This window comes from Muscardinus avellanarius (genome assembly GCF_963383645.1).
Source record: "Muscardinus avellanarius genome assembly, chromosome: 2".
NCBI lineage: Eukaryota > Metazoa > Chordata > Mammalia > Rodentia > Gliridae > Muscardinus > Muscardinus avellanarius.
This window is the reverse complement of record NC_137787.1, coordinates 47,165,599-47,183,097: the sequence shown is the minus strand read 5'-3', so window position 1 is coordinate 47,183,097 and position 17,499 is coordinate 47,165,599. Positions and strand designations below refer to the sequence as shown.

The following is a 17,499-nucleotide window of genomic DNA, read 5'->3' as shown; positions in this document are numbered from 1 at the left end:
CATAGTTTCTAATCTAGAAAACAATATCCGACAGCAGGAATCTGACATTGAAGAAATATGGGCCCATTTTAAGAGAGCTAACCTAAGAATAATTGGAAAAGAGGAGGGAAAAGAAAGTGGAACCAAAGGGATCAACAATCTCTTCAAGGAAGTAATAGCAGAAAATTTTCCAAACATAAAGCAAAAGGTTGATACACAGGTCCAGGAAACTTATAGAACTCCCTTTAGACAGGATCGGAGAAGAGGATCCCCACGCCACATAATTGTCAAAATGGCCACTGTGGAAGCCAAGCAGAGAATCTTAAAGGCAACAAAAACAAAGGGCCAAGTGACATTCAGAGTTAAACCAATTAGAATCACTCCAGACTTCCCAAACCAAGTCATGAGAGCCAGAAGGGCTTGGAGTAACATATTCCAAACTCTGAAAGAAAACAACTTCCAGCCAAAAATTTCCTACCCAGCAAAACTTTCTATCAAATTAGATGGAGAAATAAGAAGCTTCCACGACAAACAGAAACTGAAGGAATTTATGTCTTCAAAACCAGCACTAGAGAAAATACTCAAAGAGATTAACTACAAAGAAAAAATAGGTAACACACACCAGAACCAGAGAAACAAGAGTTTCCATCCAACAGACAACTAAGATTGGTTATCTGTGGAGATTAATTATTTATGTTAGTCTTTTACCTATCTCGAAATGATATTGTTTGCCTTTATTGTTGTTAATTTTTAGGATTTCTAGTTGGAATATTAATATACCTTCAGATATAGTATTTGGAAATATTTTATCCCATTCTATCAGTAACTTTTAACTCTTTTTACATTGTCTTTGGATATACAATATTTTTATTTTTTAGGGAGTTTTTTTACCCTTTTGTTGCCTGTGCCATTGAAATCATATCCAAGAAATCACTGCCAATTTCAATGTTGTGAGGTTTTATGACCCAGATTTTCTCCTAAAAGTTAATAGTCTTAAGATTTATATTTAGGTCTTTTATCTATTTTGAGTTAATATTCGTATATGGGATTAGGTAAGGGTCCAATTTTATTCTTTTCCATGTAATTATTATTTTTCAACAATATTTAGTTACAAGATTATTATTTCCACCACCAAATGTTCGTGGAAACCTTGTCAAAAATAACTTGACAATATAGGGAAGAATTTAGCTCTAGGCTTTTATTTAACTCCAATGGTTCATATATCTGCCTTTAGAATAGTACTACACTGTTTCAATTATTGTAGCTTTATATGGTTTGAAATCAGAAAATATATATCTTCTAGCTTTGTTCTTTTTCAAGATCATTTTGGGTATCTAGAGTCCATATTCCATATTAGGATAGATTTTTTTTCTGAAAAATAAATATATAACCGGGCGTGGTGGCGCACGCTTGTAATCCCCGTGCTTGGGAGGCGGAGACAGGAGGATCGCGCAGGTTGGAAGCCAGCCGTGCTGGCGTAAGAGACCCCGTTTCTAAAATATAAAATAGGTCTAGGAGTGTAGCCCGGAGGAAGAAGGGCTTCCAGGAACCCCAGTACCACCAAATATATATATATTAGTGTCACCTAAAAAAATAGAAAAAAAATATTCTCTGGTAAGAAAGAAAGTAAAAAGAAATATTGAAATGTTATCTTTAAGTCATCAAAAGCTTGGTATCAAGCCGGGCGTGGTGGCGCACGCTTGTAATCCCAGCATTCGGGAGGCTGAGACCTGGAGGATCGCGGTTTGCGGACAGCCTCAGCTATTTAGTGAGGCCCTTTGCAACTCAGTGAGACCCGGTTTCAAAATAAAGAATAAAAAATAAGGCAGGGGGTGTAGCTCAGAGGTCAAATGCCCCTGAGTTCCATCCCCAGATCTGCAAAAAAAACAAAAATTAAAAAAAAAAAGCTTGGTATCAGACAAATGAAACTGTTATGTGAGATTATCATTTTTAATTTTGGATAAATTGCTATAATACTAGATGTCAACCACTAAGCCAAGCATGGGAGGGAGGGATGGGGAGAGAATGGGGTGGGGATCGGGTGGGGGCTGACTGGGCGATGTGTGCATGTATGTCTACAAAAGTTTGTATCCCACTATGATGTATGAATACAGTGCACCAATAAAAAAAAATGAGCCATCAAAACACACACACACACACACACATACACACACACACACACCCCTTAAATGTATACTACAAAGTAAAAAAACTATAAAGACTACATATTATATGATTTCAAGTATATGGAATTCTGAAAAAGGCAAAATTATGGTGTCAAAAGGTCAGTACCTGCCAAAGTTTGGGGGAAGAAAAAAAGGATGAATTGCTGAAACAGAAGATCTTTAGGGTAGTGATAATCTGTATTATATGGTGATAACGCACACATGACATGTTATACATTTGTCAAAATTTTCTGGTCAAATTTTCTGTAAACCTAAAAACGCTCTAGAAGATAGTCTTAATTTTTTAAAAGAGTTTGGTAAGGATGCAATAAAACAGACATTCTTAGACATTGCTGAGAGAAATATTAATTAGTATTGCAGTATGAAAATAGTAAGCAGTATGAAAATATAGATTCACAATCTTTAAAAAAAATTAGATGGGCATGGTGGCCCACCACATCTGTAGTCCCAGCTACTTGAGAGGTTGAAGCAGGAGAATCACTGGAGCCCAGGAGTTTGAGGCCAGCCTGTTCAACATAGCAAGACCCATCACATTAAAAAACAACAATAATATAAATACTAATTTCCTTTGACCTGGTAATTTCACAGCACTTGCAAAGTTTGGTTCATAAAGATGTTCACAACAATTATTTACAAGAAGAAATAATTCAAATAGAGAAATATTTTTTTAATTGTGTCATCTCTACAGAGCCATTAGACAACCCCTAAAATACCTGTTTAAAATATTTAAATATGAGCCAGGCGTGGTGATGCATGCTTGTAATCCAGAGGCAGAGACTGGAGGATCCTGGTTGACAGACAGCCGCGGCTACTTAGCAAGGCCCTTCACAACTCAGTGAGACACTGTTTCAATATAAAGAATAAAAATAGGACTGGGGGTATAGCTTGGAGGTAGAATGCCCCTGGGTTCCATCCCTAGTACTACAAAAAAAAAAAAAAAAAATTTAAATACAGAGCCAGGCGTGGTGGTGCATTCTTATAATCCCAGCATTTGGGAAGCTGAGACAGGAGGATCACAGTTTGCATTTGGGAGGCTGAGACAGGAGAATCATGGCTCGCAGACAGCCTCAGCTACTTAATGAGGCCCTTTGCAACTCAGTGAGACCCTGTTTCAATATAAAGAATAAAAAATAGGACTGGGGTTTAGCTTGGGGGTAGAATGCCCCTGGGTGGTTCCACCCCCAGTACCATATATATATATATATATATATACCACCATGTATATACATATATATGTATATATACCATATATATGTAATATATATACCACCATGTATATACACATATATGTATATGCCATATATATGTATATATATGTATATATGTATATATACCACCAATATATATACATATATTATATGTATATATATTAAAATATGTGTGAAAAATAGTTTTATATGTATGAAAAATAGTTAAATATGTATGAAAAATATATTTAAATATGTATGAAAATCTTATATGTATATATAAATATGTATGAAAAATAGTTATGACAGAAATTATAAAAAGAGAGCAAGCTACAAAATAAATACAAGCCATTTCTAATACTGTTGTTTTGAAAGTGTTGTGGTAGGAATACAAAGCTAGACACAGCATAGCAAAAGTGATCAATAATAACAGATGCCAGAATGGGGAAGGAGGGCATGAGAAAGGGCATGAAGAAACGTGGAGCACTGAAAACTACATGCAGCTGGGCAGGGTGGCGCACACTTGTAATCCCAGCATTTGGGAGGCTGAGACCGGAGGATCGTGGTTCATGGACAGCCTCAGCTACTTAGTGAGGCCCTTTGCAACTCAGTGAGACCCTATTTCAAAATAAAGAATAAAAAATTAGGCAGGGAGTATAGCTCAGAGGTCAAATACCTCTGGGTTCCATCCCCATACCCGCAAAAAAACAAAACCAAACCAAAAAAAAGAAAACTGTATGAAGATGATGGTTACAGACCTGCATATTCATGTAAAGGTTAATGAAGCTATGAACTCCAGAGTGGTATGTTGAAGTACCTTATGTAAATGATCACTAAGAAAGTAGAACCAATGGAGCAGAAGAGAAGACTTGGAAACAAATCTGCACACAAAATTAATTTTGAACACAAAGGCTAAAAACATGCACTGGAAAAAAGATAGCCTGTTCAACAAATGGTGTTGGCAAAACTGGTTAACCATGTGCAGAAAAATGAAAATAAACCCCACTTTCTCACCCTGCACAAGAGTCCATTCAAAATGGATCAAAGACTTCGAAATCAGACCAGAGACCTTGCAGCTCCTTGAAGAGGGCATAGGTCCAACACTGCAACAAATAGGCACAGGTAAAAAGTTTCTCAAGAAGATCCCAAAGGCACAAAAACCTAAAAGGCAAGCCTGGAGTGGTGGCGCACGCTTGTAATGCCAGCATTTGGGAGACTGAGACAGGAGGATCCGGGTTCTCAGCCAGCCTCAGCTACTTAGTAAGGCCCTTTGCAACTCAGTGAGACCCTGTTTCAAAATAAGGAACAAAAAATAGGGCTGGGGGTGTATCTTGGAGGTAGAATGCCCCTAAGTTCCATCTCCAATACTGAAAAAAAAAACAAAAAAACTGAAAGGCAGAACAATACATGGGATTTCATGAAACTGAAGAGCTTCTGTACAGCAAAATTCTATCAAGAACCTCAAAAGAGAGTTGACAGAATGGGAGAGAATTTTTGCCAACTATTCCTCTAATAGAGGACTAATATCTAGACTATACAAAAAACTCAAGAAACTCACCACTAAGAAAACAAATAATTCAATCAAAATGGGCAAGTGAACCAAAGAGATGCTTCACAAAAGAAGAAATTCAAATGGCCAATAAATGCATGAGAAAATGCAAAATGCTCAACATCCCTGGCCATCAGAGAGATGCAAATCAAAACTACCCTGAAATTTCACCTAACTCCAACTAGAATGGCAATCATTCAAAACACAAACAACAACAAATACTGATGAGGATACAGAGAAGTGGGAACTCTAATACTTTGTTGGCAGGATTGCAAATTAGTACAACCACTTTGGAAAACAGTATGGAGGATCCTCAGAAGAATGAGAACGAACCTACCATTTGACTCAGCAATACCACTTCTGGGTATCTACCCAAAAGAATAAAAACCTAACTACAAACTAATGCATGCTTATCTATGTTCATAGCTGCACAATTCACCATAGCCAAACTATGGAACGAGCCAAGATGTCCATCAACAGATGAATGGATTACAAAACTGTGGGATAGTACACAATGGGATTTTTTTATTCAGTCATAAAGAAAAAAAAAATCACATCATTCACAGGGAAATGGATGGAACTGGAGAACATAATGCTAAGTGAGATTAGTCAGTCACAAAAAGTAAGAAATCAAATGTTCTCCCTAATATGCAGAAGCTGGGGAGAAAAGGGGTCATAGGAGAAACACTAGACAAAGGAGAAGAACCCGTAGATGAACAAATAAGGAGGCCTAATGGGGGATGATGGGAGGGGGAAAGAGGGAAATTCCCTAATATATCAAAGTCAATCACTAAGCCAAACACGAGAAGGAGGGAGGAGGGAGGGACTGGGGTAGGAACTGGGGAAGGGCTAAATGAATGATGTGTGCATGTATATCTCTACCATCTTGTACCCCAATAAGATGCATGACAACATATGCATACCTATGTTCATGGAAGCACATTTCGTAATAGCCAAAATAAGGAGCCAACCTAGGTCTCCATCCAGATGAATGGATTGCAAAATTAAGGCAAATTCACACAATGAAATTCTACTCAGCTATAAAGAAGAAGGAAATCATGTCATTCACAAGAGGATGGAAAGACCTAGAGAACATTAAGTGAGATCAGCTAAGCACAGAAAGAGAAGGGACATATTTTCTCTAATATACCCAAACTAAGGACTATTAGAATACCAGAGTGACTCCAGATAATGGAGGGGAAACCTCAGCAAGGCTGAAATGGAAAGGTAGGAGAAGAAGGATGAGGTTGATTAATTAGGAGGAGCTACATCCAAATATGTGTAAAAGTATGAATGTAGCATGGTCAACCTGGACACTCATTGTTGGGAGGGGGTAAGGGGAAGTTGGGGGAGAGGGCACCAGGCACAGTCTGAATGCATGCCATTTTCAATAAGAACCACATAAAAGAAGAAAATATTAAAAGAAAAAAGTAGCATTACCATTGTTACCACCTGTAATCATATCTTAGATGACTGAACTTATAAAAATATTTGTGACTTTTCAGAACTTACTTTCCTTTATTATATTTACTTGAATAAAACTACAAAAAAGGGAAAGCACCTATATGTTTAAATCAGTCTCACTTCACATTCCTGGACTAACATATTTCAAAACTGTCTTACTACAAGTAAAATATTCTTATACTAGTTTTATACTAGTGACTTCCTAGCTTGTCTGCACAGCTTAGAATCACCAGGGACTCTCATAAAAATTCCAAAGCCCCGATCATACCACTTTTTAATTCTGGAGGTGGAATACCAGCATAGTTTGAAGCTCCAACAAAGTTGTCATTAAATCAATACTTTGACTCAATTTTACTTTTTGGGAAATTCAATCACAAAATGTAAGAGCTGCATGTGCTTAGCATGTGCAAGGCCTTGGGTTTAATTCTCAGCACAGCCAAAAGAAGAAGAGAGGAGGAGGAGGAGGAGGAGGAGGAGGAGGAGGAGGAGGAGGAGGAGGAGGAGGAGGAGGAGGAGGAGGAGAGGAGGAAGAAGAAAGTAAGTTTAAGAGGTAATTTCTTTACATCCAGAAAGATTTATAATTTCTAAATGAGACCAGTACCCAAATGTCAGCTCAGGGTTTAAATAACATGCTATCAGAGAGACAAATCTTAAGTGACAGTTTAACTAATACCTGCAGCCCAAGAAGAAATAGAAAACACAGACCTACCTTCAAGTCCCAGTTTTATTTATGAGATAGTTTTATTTCAGTCAGAGAAGGTCAAGAAAAATCTACCAAATCCAAGTGCAAACCACTGGGCAAAGCATTCATAAGTCACAAAGATCCCTGGACAAACTATTACTAGGGGAACAACCAAGCACAACCAAATTCCTTGCTAGAGTCTATACAATCATATTGTTTCTGTCTAGTTCAATTTATACTTCACAGTTATTTAAAAGTCTGATATTGGAGCCAGGTGTGGTGGCGCACGCTTATTGTAATCCCAGTACTTGGGAGGCTGAGACAGGATTGCAAGTTCACTGGCCAACCTCAGCAGCTTAGTGAGGCTCTCTGCAACTTACTGAGACCCTGTTTAAAATTTAAAAATAAAATAGGGCTGGAGGTGTAGCTCAAAGAGAGAATCCCCCTGGGTTCAATCCCCAGTGCCAAAAAAAAAAGAAAGGAAAGAAAATCTGATTTGGGGACTGGGTCTATACATACAATTCAGTGGTAGAGAACTCACCTAGCATATGTGAGGCCTTGGTTCAATCTCCAGCACCACAAATAAAATTGAATAAAATAAAATTTTAATAACTTTTATGTCTAAAAACATGTATTTGAGAATTTAGAGTACCCAAGTAATTGTGAATTTATGGTCTTCTCTTTCCTTTTTATTGGCCCCCAAACTGACACCTGGTGGAGAGGAAGAAGCCATGCACATCACAGTTGCTGCCAACTTACTCACTTTCTCATCAGGCTTCAATTCCTTCAGGTGACAAAAACTTGGTCCCTGGAGTTCTCAAAGTGTGGTCCCAGGACCAGCACCAGGTCCCAGGAACAGCATGCCTTGTAAACATGTTAAAAGGGCAAATTATTTGTTCACCACAGACCTACTGAGCAAATTCTCCAGTAAAATCAATTGTCTTAGAAGGATGAGAACTTTGTCATTTATCCAATTATGTCTGTTCTAATAAAATTATTTTATAGTGAAACAAACATAGGCTTATAAAATTAACGTTTACATGTAACTGTTAAGCAAAAAGATAATATAATGAAAGTAATACTTAAAGATTATTACACCAGAAGTTGGCAGGTCTAGGAGATTAATTCAGGCACACGCTGATGGAGAGAAGCTGTAGACATAAAAAGGAATGGTTTATTGAGGTATGAAGTAAAAACTCAATGGACAAAACATGTCAAAAATGACTAAGATTTCAAGTGAGGATAGCTAAGAGAATATAGGTACTAAAAAGTTTAGAAAGGAAACCAGCTGGTTTGTAGGATGAAATATAATTTTGGTTTTTAATTTGTATGAAACATTTAGCAAAAAGTGGAGAAAAAAAGACTTGGGCCTGAAAGAAAAGTTAGGACTAAAGACTTTTCAGGAAGTCACGCACACACAGCATCATAGAGGCAGGAAGACATCTTCACTATCTGTAAGAAATAAATATGAAGGCTGCAGTTGAAAACTAGTAGACAGAAGGCTGGCATCAGTTATGAAAATGTGCTTTTTGTTGTTGTCATCATTATTAGTCTAGTCAGCACAGTATTTTAAATCTGCAAACATTTGAAAACCAAGAGATATCACTTAGAAATGCAAATATTCTTTTTTTTTTTTTTTTTTTTTTAGAATTCCAGGGGGAAAAAAGGTGATTATGGAAACTGTGGATCTATATTCTAGAGTGTCAACAATGCCCCAGACTGAATGAGAAGCTGCCTCCTCTTAGAAGGTTCTTTCCCAGGCTACCATTCCCACGGGTCCCCACCATGGTCATCTAGCCAGCAGATTTAAGGTCGATCTGGCAATCACATAGAACCCACTCAAACCGCGAAGAAGGTAAGTCCATGAATTAAGTTCCCGCAAAATTTACAAGTGATATAAGTTTGAGAGTGTTGTATAATTTGAGTCAGCAGGAAGAGGTAAAGTTTAGGAGTGTGGGAGAACTTCAACGACTTTAGGAATCAAGAAGAATGGCAGTGCCGAAAGAAAGAGATGCAGGGTAAGGCCTGAACATCCACACAAACGGGTATGTGACATGCAGCGGAGACATCCAGAGGGTTGTGAGCAGAACTAGGGCTCAGGGTAAATCAGGTCAGACCCACAAATTTGAGAGTTATCTTCAGAGATGTGATCTGAGAACAACAACAAAAAAATGTCAAAGGGCTGAACAGGCACTGGGAGAAGATAAATAGTGGAGAGTGGAATTAGGAACCTAAGACAGTGCCAGGGAGGCCGGAGTTGAAGTGAGGTTGCTCAACTACTTCAACGGTGGCACACAGACCTTTTTAACCTCAAAGAAATCTTCTGTTGATCCTATTGTCTTACACATTTGTGGTTTAGACTATTATAGACTGGATGCCCTTTGCCCCAGGACCTGTTTTGCTACACCAATAACCACTGCAGGGCTGGATCTGGAAAAAGCATCGTTGAGCAAAGCCTGCAAACCAGTCTAGGTAAAATCTCTTGGTTTTTAAATGTTTGCCCCAGCTAGTCAGTGTCCATCTTCAAAAACAGAGCCCAATAAACCCAAACTGATCTGTGGCATGACCGATTCTTTCCCAACTCAGTTAACTTTCTTAAAAACATGTGTTTCCATTTTGTTTATCAAATAATTTGGTATTTGCTGACATCAAGAAAGCAGCAACGATTATATGCACTGTTATTCTTAGTAGTTACATTTATTCATGAGACCGTTTGAGGTGCAGGTAATAATTTTAAGGCACTAAGAAAACAAAACAAAAAAATGTAACTCTTCAATGTCTAACAGACATTTCAGAATCAGGTCAATGGATACAACGTTAGACAACTAGACACTTCCCCTGAAAGAGTAACTAAGTAACAATTCTTAAGTCAAAGAAACAAACACTCCCCATTTCTTTGCAGAAAACCCCCAAAGCAAACAGGCAAAAAGAACCTGCTCAAAAATGGGCTTCCCTTCAAGTGGGCACAGCTGCTTTTTGGTACTATATAAGGACAGGCAACCGGCTTCAAGACTGATGAGGTCTAAATTTCTAAAATGATTGCTACCAGATTTCTTCTGCTGAGCCCAAACTTCGGTGCGCAGCACTTTCCAAAAGTATGTTTGCACACATACTCCACTATGCCACGTTAAATGTCCACTACACTGCCCTGTGATTTCCAGACATATGTAGCAAAGCTGGAGCCTATGATAAAGCCAAGCACTCAGGTGCAACAACTAGCAAATACGGGCTTGTTAACCTGCACAAAACGTGTCACACAACAATTTACACTTCGTTGAATCCCTAGGCGTCCTTAAACTGCACCCCGCCTTTAAGAAAAGAAATAGGAGCCAAGTGGAATGAAAGTCACGCTGGAAGCAGGTCAAGGCTGAACACGAGCCCGAGCGGCAGAAAGGAAGGTGCCGCGGGAGGGAGAGCCCAAGGCGAGCGACTCCAGCTCCGAGCCTCCGCTCGCCGCTCGCTCGCTCACCTGAACATAAGCCTCCATGCATCCTGCTGCCCCATCGCCGACAAAAAAATAATAATAATCCGGAGCTAAAGCAACCGTGAAAGACGCACCGGTTCGTTTCCCACGTCAGACCCGCCCACAGTCGCCCAGCTCCCTCAGGCACCGAAGGACACAGATGGCAAGTCCTCCGAGCGCCCAGAGCAGCCCGCGGCGCGCCCTTCCGCTGCCGGGGCGGGGCCACAACCGCGGCAGGAGGAAATGGCCGAAGATTGACAGGCTGGGGCGGGGCGGGGCCAGGGGCGGGGCCGCGTGCTGGGTGGAGTCAGGGAGAGGCGGGGCCAGGGAGGGGAAGGGTCCGGGAGGGGAGGGATGGGCGGGGCCAGCGGTGGGTGGGACCTGGGGCGGGGCGGAGAGAAAGTTGAGGCCGGGCGCTGGGAGAGACAGGAGAGGGCACTGGATCGGATTAGCAGGAAAGAAACATTGCCCTCTAGAGGCTGTCTTGTGTCTTGGGAAAGGCCCGCTGTTCCTCTAAGCCTGGCCTGCAATTTGACCAACAGGAATTAAAGTGAAAGACTGCTGGATTTTTAATAATTTTTAATTAAAAATATAACTTTAATATTTTGGAGAATTAAACATATGAGGTACACTTGATGTCAGGGAGATATCAATGTAGTTTATTTCTAACCCAGCGTAGCTGAACTTTAACATTATAATGGGCACTTACTAGTTTTCTTGGGATATAAATCCCCCACTCTTCCTCATTGACAGACAAGAACACCTGATTAAGAGGTGACAAATATGTCCTCACCAGCCAAACTAAAAATGGTTATCATGAGTACATAATTCAAAAAGTAGTTCACTCAAGTGAAACCAAGAATTGTGTGTGTGTGTGTGTGTGTGTGTGTGGTATTGGGGGTGGAACCCAGGGGCTTTCTACCTCCGGGCTATACATCCAGACCTATTTTTTTATATTTTATTTGGAAACAGGGTCCGGTCTCACTAAGTTGCTGAGAGCCTCACTAAGTAGCTGAGGCTGGCTTTGAACCTGTGTGATCCTCCTTTCTCAGCCTCCCAAGCACAGGGATTATAAGCCTGCGCCACCATGCCAGTCTCTGAAACCAAGATTTAACTAAATCATTAGTGTCCACTGTGGACTTGCTTCAAGATCCACCCAGATGTCTAGCAGTACACATTTAATCATGATAAAGTATTCACATATTTATCATAAATGAGGAATTCAGTGAAGAATTTCAGAAAGGGGAAAATCTGTGGAGTTTTGTGGGACTTTGTTGTTTTTGTTTTTGGTGTATATGTGGTAGTATGTGGTGGGGACTGGAGTTATTAACTCCTTTTTATTTAAAAAGATAACACTAGCAAAACTTTGATCAAGCAGGGCATGGTAGTGTACACTTTTGATCTCAGCACTTAGGAGGCTGAGACAGGAGGATTACAAGTTCATGGCCAGCCTCAGCAACTTAGCAAGGCCTTTTCCAACTTAGTTAGACCCTATTCAAAATAAAAAATTAAAGAGCGTTGGGGGTGTAGCTCAGAAGTAGAATGTCCCTGGGTTCAATCCCCAGTAACACATACATACACACACACAAACACACACACACACACACACACACACACACACACACGATTGTTCAAAAATTACATTTTTTGATCAAATATAATAACTAAATGCTCATGAACAGACAAAAAACAGAAGTCAAACAAAGAACTCCCAAGCTGCACTCCAATTCATAATAAACTACAGGCAATCACCACTTGACATCACATCTGATATATTCATGCCTCATTCATTGAGTACAAGAATGCATGGGTCATCCTGTCCAGCATAGTTTACTGAAAAGTGTTTGGGCTTTCCTGTTACAGCCTGAGATTCAATTTTTCCTTGTCCCTGTAGCTTTATGAACACGCAATCTGTGTCTCACAAGACTCCTTACTTAGAAGGGCCCTGGTTTGGTTGATTTAATACTCTGCTTTTATTTTTTAACAAGAGACCCAACATTTTCATTTTGTACTAGGCCTCCATATTATATGATCAGCCTTGCCCCAGCATCAGTATCCATTTTAGAACACAGATACCCCCTGTCTGTTGCCTTCCAACCCTCCCACCTCCTTAGCAACCCTTAGTCTACTTTTTGTCTCTATTATATTTGCTTACCTAGAATCATAAAAATAGAATCATGTAATAGGTGGTCTTTTGCACCTGGCTTCTTTCACTCAGCAGAGTTTTGGGGGTTCGTTTATATCAACATTTCATTTCTTTTTAATACTTCATCTTTTTCTTGATGAATAATACTTCACTGTGTGGATATGTAACTTTTTATCCTTCATCAGTTGATGGACAAGGTTGTTTCCACTTTGGGGCTATGAATAGTCATGTACACGTTTTTATGAAGACTATGTTTTCATTTCTTTGGGGCACATACCTAGGGGTGGCATTGTTGGGTCCTATGGTAACTGTGTGTGGTTCTAGGGGAAGGATTTATTACACCTAATAGTATGCTTTAAATAGGTGAGTTATATGGTATATGAATAACATCCAGAACTTTTTTAAAGAGAATTCTGTTTGCTCCATATCCTCAGCAATGCTTTGTGATGTCAGTCTTTTTAATTTTAGTCATCTAGGGTATGGGTAGTATTATTTCCTTAAGTCTTTCATTTTCATTTTCCTGATGACTAAAGATGGTGAACACTTTTTCATGTGCTTATTTCCTTCTTTTGTAAAATGCCTATTCAAATTTTTTGCCTATATTTAAAACGGGTTACCTTTATTATTGTTGATATTATAACTATTCATTCCTATTACAAATTATTTGGAAATTTTAGCAGCTTAAAGCAATAAGTGTGTGTGTGTGTGTGTGTGTGTGTGTGTGTGTGTGTGCGCGCGCGCGCTCGTGAGCATGTATAGGGTATTGAACCCAGGGACATTCTACTTCTGTCCTACATCCCCAGCCTGATTTTTTTTTTTTTTGAAACAGAGTCTCACTAAGTTGTTGAGAGTTTCACTACTTACTGTTCTCAAACCTGAGATCTTCCTGACTCAGCTTCCCAAGTACTGGGATTACAAGTGAGCACCAGAGCGCCCAGCAGCAGTAAGCATTTATTATTTTTCACAGATCTGAGGCTCGGGAATCAGGGCGAGCTGGTTAGCCAGACGGTTCTTCACGAGGCTTCAAAGTGTTGGCTGAGACTGCAGTCATCTGAAGGAGGCAGGAGGCGCCACTTCCAGACTCACGTGGCTCCTTGCCAGCCGAGCCTGCTGTAGGGCTGCTCTCACCATAGCATCTGGCTTCCTCCAGAGTAAGAGATGCTAGAGAGAGAACCATCAAGGCAGAAACCGTACTATGTTTTTTATACCATCACTACTGTTTATTCTATTGGCCACACAAAACAACGCTGGTACACTAATGGGAGGGTACGAATACTAAGAGGTAACGATCCTTGACGGTCATTTGGAGACTGGCTATCATACTTAGGTTTTGGTCTTGTTTGTAATGCCAATTAATCATCAAGGCATAACAATTATTTCTTTGTCAGACCTCTTAGATTTGCCCTATGTGTTCGTCAGATTTTCAGCACTGTGGCCAAAATACCTGACAAGAACAACTTAGTGAAAGAATAGTTTATTTGGCTCACAGTTCAGAGGTTTAGTCCCCGACTGGCCAACCCTAAGGCAGACACACCACGGCTAAAGGGTGTGGCTGAGGAAAGCTACTCAGGGCAGCTGGGAAAGAGTGGGAAAGACAGATAGACAGACACAGAGACAGAGGATAGAAATGGTTAGAAATGGCAACTCAGTTACTCTGGCTCCTAGGAGCTCCAAATAGGCACTGCCAAAGAAATCAACCTGCCACCTGCCTGTGGGCTGGCATAGGTCTCCACACTTAGATCCCATCCCCATGTGTTCACAGACGCCCAGACCCTTATTCTAGCTTCTTGGCAGTAGTGCTTGCGTCCCAGAAGGCCTGTGCCTCGTGCCCCTCAGGCTGCTCCTCCCAAGGCTGAGGCTGCCTGCTGTACCTGGCATCACCAGAGTTGCCCTCCTAGCCCTGCTGTGTACCATAGTTCATCGATATTCTGACGATTACTCTTACTACTTTGTATGCATTTGCTAGTCATTTTTGTAGCCTAACAAACAGGACTGGCCCATGTGCACCATGATGGCACTCTTAAAAAGACCACATAGAGCTCAACGCAGTGGCACATGCCTGTAATCTCAGAATTTGGCAAGGATTGTAGGCTCGAGGCCAGCATTTGGTAACTTGGTGAGACTGTGTTTCTAGTGTTTTTTGTTTGTTTGTTTGGTTGGTTGGTTGGGTTTTTTTTCAGTACTAGGGATGGAACCCAGGGGCATTCTACCTCCATGATACACCCCCAGCCCTATTTTTTATTCTTTTTTTTTTTAAAACAGGGTCTCACTGAGGTGCAAAGGGCCTCACTAAGCAGCCGAGGCTGTCCATGAACCATGATCCTCCTGTCTCAGCCTCCCAAATGCTGGGATTACAAGTGTGGGCCACCCCGCCCCGCTGAGACTGTGTTTCTAAACAAAAGATAAAAAGGCCTGAAAATACAGCTCAGTGGTAGAGGCCCTGGGTTTAATCCCCAGTACCATGCATACACACAGAGGATTACATAGAACAAAATTGGATCTGAAAAACCTGAGAAGTGGAGCCACATCTGGAGGACCTTTCTTCATGGATTCGCACCCAGATTTTTGGGTGTTTGCTTCTCTCTTGGTGCTCTGTCTGGCTGTGGTAGGACTATTATGTCACAGGTAATATGTTGGGTCCTGGAGCTTACATGGTGCTTGGGAAGCACTTAGTAGGTCTCATTTCAGAGTCCAGGAATTGGAGAAAGCGTCCCAGAAGAAGTGACCATTTTACATGGAGAAAATCTGCACTATTGGAGTGTAAGAGAACCAGTGTTCTGACAGTGACACCAGAGAGAAAGAGAGGAAGCAGGTCACCTTAAGGGATTTAAGCAGAAATATGACATAATCTGATTTGGGTTCTCGCAGTATGACCTGAAGCATGCCCAGGGGAACGGAAGAAACACATCTGTTCTCCAAACTCCTATATCTTTCCTTTACCTTCATACTAATTTGACTTGCGAGAGGATTTGGCTATCTTGGTTTGTTTAATCTCAACTTTACTTCATGATATCTTCCCACAAAAGCACTTAAAAATAGTTGTTGTTTGTATGTCACACTTGCTGACCAGCCAATCTGTTTCCCAATTTCTGAACCCAGCAGAGAAATCTGATCCATTTTATGTACCTTTTTTGAGCTATGAATGGGCCATCCTGGATAAAGAAATCATGAGATTTAATAATCTGGTTAGGGAGCTGGGCATGGTAGCACACGCTTGTAACCCCAGCATTCGGGAGGCTGAGACTGGAGGATCATGATTTGTGGCCAGCCTCAGCTACTTAGTGAGGCCCTCCGCAACTTGGTGACACCTTGTTTCAAAATAAAGAATAAAAAAATAGGGCAAGGGTGTAGCTCAGAGGTTGAATACCCCCCTGGGTTCCATCCTCAGACTAATAATAATAATAATAATAATAATAATAATAATAATGATCTGGTTAGGTACTGGGGGTCTGGCAGGCAATGATGGCTTATTTCTCGGATCAACCAATATCCATGCTCAGAGCAGTGATTCAAATAACAGCTGATGAAGACAGGAGCACAAATAACAAAAAAAAAATTTAAGAGATGGTTTCATTAGGGAAAATGTATGTAGATATGTAGAAACATTTGAGGAGAATGTACACTCAAAATGTCAATCACTAAGTCAAGCACGGAGGGGGGGAAGGGAAAGGAATGGGGTAGGGAGGGGTAGGGTTTAATGGGGTGATGTGTGCATGTATATCTTCACAAGCTTTTTAATTCCATTAAGATGTATGAAGTCAATGCACCAATAAAAAAATTTTTTTAATTAAAAAAAACGTCAACCGTGGTTATCCTTGGGTGGTGGTATAAATGTGAATGACTCATTTATTATCTGTAGCTATTTATATTTCCTATTGTTTTACTTGAGAACATATAGTTGTTTTGTAACAAAAATAAGTGTGTGGCTTTTGAGGAAATAAGAGACATTGCATGTACTCTTCCTTTTTTATGGGTAATTCCCACAATTAACTTTTAGACAAGTTTTTTCTTTCACATATGCATTCAGTTTCTAGTGAGTTGTTGCCAGGTGGTGACTATATCACATCAAAGAAGATTGAAGGCCTTAATTTTTTCCATAATATAGCCCTCTAAATCAGATGTTTTAGAGAAAAGCTTTAATATTTTATTTTATTTTCTATATCACATGTCAAAATATTCCTTAACTTAAAATGCATGACACAGAGCTAGGCATGGTGGCACATGCTTGTAATCCCAGCATTTGGGAGGCTGAGACAGGAGGATCGTGGTTCAAGGACAGCCTAGGCTACTCAGTGAGGCCCTTTGCAACCTAGTGAGTCCCTATTTCAAAATAAAGAATAAAAAATAGGGCTGGGGGTGTAGCTTGGAGGTAGAATACCCCTAGATTTTATCCCTAGTACGGCAAAAAAAAAAAAAAGACACATTCACAACATAAGGTTCTGTATTGTATTTTCAAAGAACACAAGTCTTAGTGTGTAGTAATCAGTATGGCATCTATTTGTAAATCACAAATAATTTGCATTTATGCAGTGTCACCTTCTGTTGGGCATTAAAAATATTTGTAGTGTGCAGATACAGCTTTGAGAATTTAAATTTAGCAATAAATATTTAAAAGTGCCACTAAGATATCCCCAAATAAAGGAACAAGTAAACCAACCTTTCCTGCCAAATTTAAGTTTGTTTACAAATTCTGTCATGTTAGCCACTCCTGTGGGAATCTGGATAACCAGCAAGATTCTTCATAATAACTATAGTACTAAACTCTTCCGGGTTTCCCCAGACTTATTTGTAGGTGTGTATACATGGCAGTAACAGTAGATAAATTGCATACAAGTTTTTTATA

The 17,499-nt window shown here is 40.0% G+C and overlaps 1 protein-coding gene across 1 annotated transcript in view; it reads right to left on the bottom strand.

The window, feature by feature from the left end:
* The window catches only part of HIBCH (3-hydroxyisobutyryl-CoA hydrolase), a gene marked incomplete at both ends in the record, with an annotated part of 78,624 nt that extends 68,073 nt beyond the window's left edge, over window positions 1–10,551 (bottom strand). Inside the window, one exon of the mRNA XM_080688918.1 lies at window positions 10,517–10,551. Within this exon, the coding sequence (XP_080545044.1) occupies window positions 10,517–10,551 (35 nt within the window). The remainder of the gene's footprint in view (window positions 1–10,516) is intronic.
* Window positions 10,552–17,499: the final 6,948 nt, after the last annotated feature.